The sequence below is a fragment of the Haliotis asinina genome, chromosome 6 (genome assembly GCF_037392515.1).
Source record: "Haliotis asinina isolate JCU_RB_2024 chromosome 6, JCU_Hal_asi_v2, whole genome shotgun sequence".
Classification (NCBI taxonomy): domain Eukaryota; kingdom Metazoa; phylum Mollusca; class Gastropoda; order Lepetellida; family Haliotidae; genus Haliotis; species Haliotis asinina.
This window is the reverse complement of record NC_090285.1, coordinates 38,662,448-38,671,548: the sequence shown is the minus strand read 5'-3', so window position 1 is coordinate 38,671,548 and position 9,101 is coordinate 38,662,448. Positions and strand designations below refer to the sequence as shown.

The window sequence follows — 9,101 nt, the reverse complement described above, 5'->3', positions numbered from 1 at the left end:
TACTTGATTGATCCAGTACAGGTTACACAAAAATAATGCCACACATGACGGTAGCTGTATGTAGCTTCGTTGCGCTCTTTTGTAAATTAAAAAGAATGTAGCAACTAAGCAGAAGGAGCGACGGGCAACCGTTCAAATAAACGTCTCTAATGGCCACATTGTTTTTCAACTAGTCATGCAACACCTCGACGCAGTCTTTCTAATTTCAGTCCCAAAATATGTTAGTTCACATATCTTAAGGTATAATATCTAAGACAACCTTTCCCTCTCTTTAATGCGACGGGGACATTTTAAGCATGATTACGGGGATTTTCCTGCTTTTTATTGTGCATACAGGTTAGTAATATGTTGTGAATACGAGTGAATTAGTGAGTTAATATATAACGTCAAATCGGCAATATTTTAGCCATATCGTGACGACAGAAAGTTGAATCAAGAATACATATACTTGTCCTTGCTAAAAATCTGGTAGTGAAGGACAGTATGGCGACTAGATTATCACAGGTTAATTAAACTCTTTTGAGTTCAATGTAATATGTCAAATCTTTTCAAAACAAATACGATAAAATCGGTTTATAGATCGCCAGCAGCTGAATGGACTATGGTGACTTACATTGTCTTTACTACGTGCATTTTGTTTATGTAAAATAATCTGAACATATTCTTCCCAACTATTTCGTTTTGAGTAGGTCTTAAATGTGTGGATGTCGTGATTGACGATTAATGAATCATGTAAATGGTCAAACCTGACCAATTGTCGACCCGTGAAGGTCCCGGGGTAGAATAGATCTTCAGCAACCCATGTTTGCCACAAAAGGCGACTATGCTTGTCGTAAGAGGCAACTAATGGGATCGAGTGGTCAGGCCAGCTGACTTGGTTGACACATGTCATCGGTTCCCAATTGCGCAGATCGATGCTCATGTTGTTGATCACTGGATTGTCTGGTCCAGACTCGATTATTTACAGAGTGCCTCTAATTAGATCAAAAGAACGTGACCCAAAGAAACGTTTCAGTACCTACCTCCATTTGTACCATATTATAGAACGGTTGTTATTTCTTTTTAAGTGACAGTAAGTTAATTAAATCCACGTATGATATAAGGCTAATGTCGTAGCATCATACACATTCCTTGTGTATAACTTCAGGCGTTTCAGCAGCGACTACATGCTGTCCAGACGGATGGGTTCAGCATGGAGGCTCCTGCTACACTATCATCACATCACAGAGGGACTGGACTGAAGCAGCGGTATATAAATTATTTTTAAAGCAATTTTACACTCATAAGCGATCCAAAATATAATAAAAGACTTAGGTTAATGCTCTTTCAGAACTGATTTATACCACTTTATACTTTTCGCTCTTGGTGTGTCGTCTTGTTATCGAAAAATATCCTCAATTTACCGACCATACCAGTAGAGCTGTTCTGTCATCGTAACCTAATATTCTAGGTTTTTGTTTGTTTTGATAGACTGACTGTGGCATCTACGGGGCACACCTGATACATATTGAAACAAAGGCCGAAAACGACTTCATCAAAAACTACTTGAAGAAGTTTGCACGTAATGACTATATATCGTTGCCCTGGAACGATATCATCGTTCATATACAAATAACAAACCTTCAGTTGAAAAGTAAAAACCTGCCAGAGAAAATTGACTCCGTACCTTCCCCAAGAGTAAATTATCTTTGTCATTTCAGAAGCTGGAGCAAAGTTGACATCGTGGATAGGTTTGAGTGACATGTTAGGGTCTTGGCAATGGACTCCACAGGGGGGATCTTTATCCTTCACAGACTGGATACCAGGCCAGTCAGATCGCGAAGAATCAAATTCCAACTGTGGAATTCTGTCGGCGCCCAGTGGATTTTCTTGGGAGGACCTTGGATGCAACATTTTCTCAAACTTCATTTGCGAGAAGGAGTATGTAGTGTTCACTGCATTGCTCTGACATAAGTGTTCATGGGGTCACTAAAAACTGCTCTCATTTAACAAAGAAATATCGTTTCGTGCGCAACGTTCAAGTAATATGTTTCGCATGCTATTGTTTGAGGTCATACTCGGCAACATTTACATGCATGTCGCACAAGCCTCTAACTAAATTTGTCTGGACCAGGATCCCATATCAATTATGACATACTAATGTTGAGAAGGACCAAAGCGTTTCTTCCCTCAAATAATTTCCATAGTTTACACCAGGAGTATTTAACACGTGCTGACATACTGCCATGCTCCTATCTGTTCATGATGGATGCAGTCATGTTTTTAATTTCTCTTCAGGATGGGGTCGCCAGATCTTGTTGGATAGAAGTACCAAGGCACTAACTTTGTATATGATGTAATTCACAGTTGTACTCAACACTGATGTGTAAATATTAGCAAATGTGTAGACCATGTTAACCAAGAAAGACTTGTTGGTGTGTTTACTCTGTTAACTCTGATTTTGGTTATGAATACATGTGGGTCGAATTGGACTGTATTGAACTTACAGCAGTCTCAGAGTAAAACCTTGTCTCTCTGCAGTTCAGATTTAGAATATCGGATATTTCTAAGCACTGTCAAATTCGACATGAGGGTGTTTGACTGCAAGATCAGTTACTAGTATTCGTGTAAGGGCTGTGGCACATCTAACACGTTCATTCATCCCAGATTACATTAGATTACGTGATCAAACTGGTGGGACTACCCTAATTTTATGAAACCAAGCAACACTATTTACTGAAAAAGTCAGTGTTTCAGATAACTGGAATGTAGATACATACGTACGAAATGAGTGTTTTTTGTATTTGTTTTGCAAAGCCAATCATGGGCGCTCTCAAAATATACAAAGAAAAACTAATGCTGTACGCATAATGGCGTCGACATATCAGCTATATCGTCTCGTAGTTCTTCCTATATGTTACATCTGGTTAACTTTCAAATTCATAAAGCATACAGATTTAAAAATGCACCCATGGAGTTCATGTTAGTTTGTCATACCTTTCGGTCACTCCTCTTTCAATCGAACACTAAATTGGACTGGTGAAACCGTGTGCAAAAAAGACGTAGTACGTCGGAAAGTGCTCGTTAATTCTCCAACGTTCACTCTCACACAACGCCGTATAAAATTATCTTTACAATATATTACAAAGCTATAATCTAACAAATCTAACCCTGCATATACCCCTGTCTTCAATCCTCTCAATGAGGATTTGTATAACGAAACGTCTTCTCTTGTTCCGCTTCTGGACACAAAATTAAGGCGTTTGTTGCAGCTGCTGCTGACATAGAGCTGGAAAATATAGCCCCTTCCCGACTTCTTTTTTTCTAATTGGTTAGGGTACAAATGGCAATAACAAAAACTAATGACTTACAATATAAACAAGAATATAATCAAATGAAAAGTAAATATAACAATTACAAAGCCCTGTTATTGGAGCCAGGACAATATCGTCTAGATTACCGGATAGCAGCTCTACAGCTGAAGCAAATGCCATATTAACGGCTTTGAAATCTATTCAGAAACCTCCCAAGGGTAAACAATACATAATCTTGTCTGACTGTCTTTCGGGCTATCAAAGGCTTACCTTGTTAACATCCACATTCAATAGAAATTATTGAATCATCTAATGATCTTGCTACTGGCCAGAGCGACATGGTGTTTTGTTGGTTACCCAGCCACGTGGGCATTTCTGGTAACACAATGGCCGTTCTTGCTGCCAAGACAGCACTCAGCAAATCTGTGACACCACTTAGCTTCCTATCCCACACCCTGATTACAAAGCTAGCATTGGAACTTTCATCCGTGATCTGCTGCAGAAGTGGGACATTCAAGTGGGAATGAATAAATAATAAGTGGGGATAAAACTTCACATTGGTTATACCTACTTGGGTTGTCAGTCCAGATTTGAAGAGGTTATCATGCAACGATGACTTATTGGTCACGCAAGATATACTCATGGATACTTATAGAAAGGTGAGGATCCTAGTACGTTCCCTTGTGATGGAAGAATCACAGACAAGCATGTCTTGCTTGACGTGTTAAAAATTCTCTCATAAGGGATAACCATTTTAAATCACCAGCTATGACAAATCTGTGTTATAATGTAACTCTCATTATTGCATTATTAAACGAATTAGATTTGTTGACTGATTTGTATATAGATACAGATTCCATAACTGGAAGGTTAAATTAATAATTCAGATTGTTAGTGGCGGTATCCTCAAGGGAGGTTGAAGTACCCTACAATATTTGTCCTTCTGAGAAGGTAGGTAAGTCCCAAAACATGCGAAGTCAAATTTAAGCCTCCTTTTCTTTTCAGTTTTTGCATTGTTGTCATTTTAATTTGTGGCTAAACGTACATACAGTAGCCAGCACCTGGAGGAATGGTGTAAATCCAGATAAAGGTCACGTAGGTAGCAGAGGCACTGTAAGTTCCCATGGACCCTAGTATGGTGATCTACCTTATACTCTGTGGTTTATATTTATTGTGTTCTTTGATTACAATGTTTTAGTGTCATATGATATGTTTTTACATAATGAGTTTATTGATTTTAACACTGATATAAATAAGATTGTTCTTGTCACGATATGGCTGCAATATTGCCGGTGTGACGCAAACAGTAACTCACTCACTCACTCACTATGTGGTGAAACCGAAACAGGTATTAGAACAAACAGCTGAGTTGACATCAGGTTTTTTGATTCTTGTTTCCTGCTGCATTCGATGAGCAAAGAGCCTGAGCGCAATCGTTTCATATTTCGGACCTCACCTGCAATACCTTGTTCACCTTTTGACACTGCAAAAAGGTTTAATTTTAAAGGTGACTTGTCAAGTGTTTAGAGTACTAAGCTAGCCCATTTTTACATGGCATTGTATAAAATAGTTTTCTTCTTTTCAAAATACATGCTAGGTACATGTAGTTTTAACCCTGCGAAACAATACAATGTAAAGATAAAGGGCTAGAGATTGCCAACAACCGAAGTTAGATCACCACTAGGGACCATTGGGTCTTTTGCTATTGTTTTGCTGTTGTTAAAATAACACAAAATTAAACCTGAAAAACTGACATTTACATCAAATGTTTTGGGACTTACTTACCCTCTCAACAGTACATAACAGGCTGCTGGACCGTCAAAGCAGGGTTTGCTGGCCATGCTGAAACACACACACAACAGTTTCACACATTGTATTCTGGAAATCATCACCACTGGATTCTTACCACATATAAAGATTTTTTTTTGACCGAGGGAAGGAATATTTGTGGAGGGTGAGCCAACACTGGATCGGGGAAACAGATGCACAGGTAGAGGTGGTGCCTCAGTGGGGAAAAGTGACCTATTCTGATAAGGGCCTGAACGAGCCGGCTGGTTGTCCTGCCTGTGATGACGGCTTGGTTATATGGAGGGGCGCCAACTATCGGTGACTGCTCGAGTGAACACCAGGAGCGTTTCAATAGGAGATGTGTCAACCATGATACAGAGCCTGGCCATCTGATACCGTTAGTCGCCTCGTATGACGAACATGGGTTACTAAGGCCAATCCTAACCTGGATCTTCAGTGGTTCTTGCATGTATATTCTGGTTTCCACAAGAGACCATCGCCGACGTTTTATTGCAATGATTTTCTTCAAACTCTTTTCTATGGGTGTATCCCTCGTCTTCTAGGATATACGCATATTTCTGAACCTAATTAACATAGTGGCATTTACAACTCCAGAATAAGGACTGGCAAGATCATCAGGTAAATTCTCATTTGCACAAACACAACTTAGGGTAATTGTTCGCGTATAAAAGCCGAGTAAATATTTGCTGACTGCAAAATATAAAAAAAATAATAAATGAATAAATAAATAAATAAAAAATAAAGACAATATAAAGAAAGGAAATAGTGTTTGTTTTCTTAATCTAACTAACTAACAAACATTTTCTCGTCATGATTTGCCCAAAGTTTGTGTACAAGTCAGTCACAGTAGTAAAGGATCGAGAGCTCAAATTGGGTTTTCTTTACTCTGTTTCTACCACTATGCGTACGATTTTTTATGTTTGTTTATTATTACATACATGACCTTTATGTAGAAAACATTGATATAGTAGCCACTAGATCAATTTCATTTCATATCGTAAGATGGAACAGTTATAGTTCGCTCCAGAAATCGGCGCGATATATATATATATATATATATATATATATATATATATATATATATATATATATATATATATATATATATATATATATATATATATATATTGCGTCATCAGCAATACCAGGATTACTGTATGCCGTAAGCCAACTAAAATATAAATTACTATTCCGTAATGCTTAAGAGGGTATGTTTCTAGACATGGTATTTGGTAGTCCATGTCAGTGTCATTTCATTAATGGAAGTAGAATGACGTAACAGATTGAACGTAAGCTGTAGATTTGGTGCCGAGAGAGATTTTTAGGAAATCATACGACTGCATTGAAAAGTTATTGGACTTTCTGTTTGCCAGTTACCGTGCAGCATTAATGGCACAGTAATTATTATTTTGGGTTAATTAATATTCAGCAACCAATGATTGTCCTAAAACGTGACTATGCTTGTCGTAAGAGGCCACTAACGGGATCGGGTGGTCAGGCTCGCTTGTTTGAGTCATGTCATCACTTCCCAAATGCGCAGATCGATGCTCATATTGTTGATCACTGAATTGTCTGGTCCAGACTCGATTATTTACAGACCGCCGCCATATACCAGGAATATTGCAGCCTAAAACTCAACTCACTCACTCACTTACTCATTTAAAATGTCGATTTCAAAATTGTCTTGACTGACAAGCTCTTAAATTAGAAAGGTTCACGTCTTTTTTTTGCCACTGTAACAAAATACTAAACACCACATCAATTTCCTTTGCCTTTTTGTTCACCTTAACTCTTAAATCCGCTTGTGTGTCTCCCAAAGTTCATAAAACCCGGTCCCCAGGTTTTTCACTTTCGAATGACATGCGTCTTGTGTGTGTTCTGCTTGTTGTATGTTTTTCCAATGGATATATGATGGGAAGATGACGTTTTAGAGATTTTACGTGCGCTTTCGGCCTTGAAGTATTTCGTACACGGAATAGTTTTACGTCGAATTTAAAATAAACTTCAAATGGCGCATATGTACTTGCAGCCATGAGTCTGGGTATTCACCACTCCAATTAGTCACTACATTCGGCTAAATAAAAGTCCTGCTGAACTGACAAACATAAATGCCTCATGAAACACACGGGTAAAAATGTTCTTGACTGCAAAGAAAATGACGACGGTTAGACACACAAGGTCGTGCTACATGTTTAAACATTTTGTAGATAATTAATGTGTAATTTCTGTCATTAACTCTGAAACATTTTTCTCTGAAACATCTATCATTACTTACAAGACATATGACTCCAGCAAGGTGGCGGTATAAAGCTTCATCACGACAGATGCTTTCGTAAATTGTACAATAAGTAATCAGCATGAAAAAGACTTTTGCCACATTGCATGCAACGAGGGTATTCGAAAAATATGATTGCGTATAAGGCGACATTCTTTCCTTCAGGCTTGATAAGATGTCAGTACTGTTGTGAATACGATTGAATCATCATGATCAAAAGCTTAAAATCAAATCGCGTGTCTGTGGCTTTTTTATCGTTCCCCGTTATTATTCTGGAACACCGTTGCCTCAAATTGTCATGTGTTCAACTTGGGACTGTCTCTTCCGTAGCTTGACTTCTTTGTATTTTCAATGTAGCTGTTTTGTGGTTATGCCGAACCTCGGGAAATTTTAGGTACTTTTCAAAGTCGACCAAGCACTCCAGTGATGAACAGCATGAGCATAGATCTACGTAAATAGGATGCGATGACATTTGTCAACCATGTCAGCAAGCCTGACCACAAAATCTCTTACGATACTGAAGATGAAATGTTACCTTGATCTTCATGGGTCCCATTTCGAACTGACATGATAAAATACAACACGTCACGATTTATTGCCTGGGTATGTTTCAACGTGTACGTGTATTCAAATACGGATCTGAAAGATAGTTAATGACAGCCGAATGTAAATAAATGACATATGACTCTTTTGAACAGACACTCAAGGTGCCAAAATAAATACGCCCTTGTTGCATTCACGACTGACTACAAAACTTAATTAACTCATGTTACGAGTAGTCAAGATCATGTCCTTCTTTCAGGTCATATCGTACTGTGTCTTGCAACCAAACATTCCACAAAATTCAGAAATCAAGAAATATATGTGAAGGCAACTGTCATCAATATATGAAAAGCATTATTTAATGTTAATGTGTGATGTTCATATCCAAGTATATGTCGGTGACGATGATATTCATTCAACGAATACGCTGACTATTACAGGTGACAAATAGCAAAACGCGAGGCAAACAGAATGAAATTCGTGTTTTTTCTTTGTTAATACTTCTAAGTTTTATTTTTCTTTTTCGGAACAGACTTTGCACTTGATCTCCTATGAAAATACGTGTTTTCCGTTGTCTGTAATTCATGGCCCGGGACTTCAATCGTGTAAATAAATACATATCAGACATATATAAGTTGTTTCAGCGTACCACTGTATGTGTGTGTACACTGAATGGTTTGTCGTCACCATTCAGATACAGATGTGTCAGTGTTTCTAGTATACCTGAACAAAACCTGAAATATTCTGCCTCATTCGAATCTGTAATCAAACAGATGAAACAGACAGCAAATGGGTCGTTCTGCATTTACCCTTGGAAACACAAACTGTATCACAAACATACTGTTCATAGATCATATTCTTGCTTGTGTTCATGATGTTCAACTAATCGTATCTCATACTCTGTTTTGGTCTGGCCTTGTGTATCAAACAGAAATAGACTCCCTTGCAATCCGGAATGTCATAGCTTTGGAGCTTTCCCAACGCACATTTCGGGTGGCTGCAGAAATTACGTCATCAGTGTTAGATGTGATGTTCGTCGGTAGGTTCTCTCCAATACAGTACCAATACATATCTAAAATAATAGCAGTGATTCCTTTCTTGTGTATTGTTTCTTAACAAAAAGCTTTTTGGGGTCAGGAGTAGAGCCATCCATCTCATCCTTGAAATCCCTGCTTCACATA

The 9,101-nt window shown here is 38.1% G+C and overlaps 1 protein-coding gene across 1 annotated transcript; it reads left to right on the top strand.

Annotated features, from left to right (window-relative positions):
- Positions 1-296: 296 nt before the first annotated feature.
- On the top strand, positions 297-5,403 carry LOC137287862 (perlucin-like). The gene is made up of 5 exons (XM_067820242.1): positions 297-336; positions 1,157-1,248; positions 1,471-1,561; positions 1,701-1,920; positions 5,211-5,403. The coding sequence occupies exons 1-5, from the start codon at positions 297-299 to the stop codon at positions 5,401-5,403; spliced, it is 636 nt and encodes a 211-aa protein (XP_067676343.1).
- Positions 5,404-9,101: the final 3,698 nt, after the last annotated feature.

Bases quoted from the DNA above. Each gene is read 5' to 3' on its own strand.
- LOC137287862 (XM_067820242.1), top strand. From the start codon at position 297: ATGATTACGGGGATTTTCCTGCTTTTTATTGTGCATACAG. The intron at 337-1,156 runs GTTAGTAATATG...CAGGCGTTTCAG, and splicing joins GCTTTTTATTGTGCATACAG to CAGCGACTACATGCTGTCCA. The intron at 1,562-1,700 runs GTAATGACTATA...TTGTCATTTCAG, and splicing joins CTACTTGAAGAAGTTTGCAC to AAGCTGGAGCAAAGTTGACA.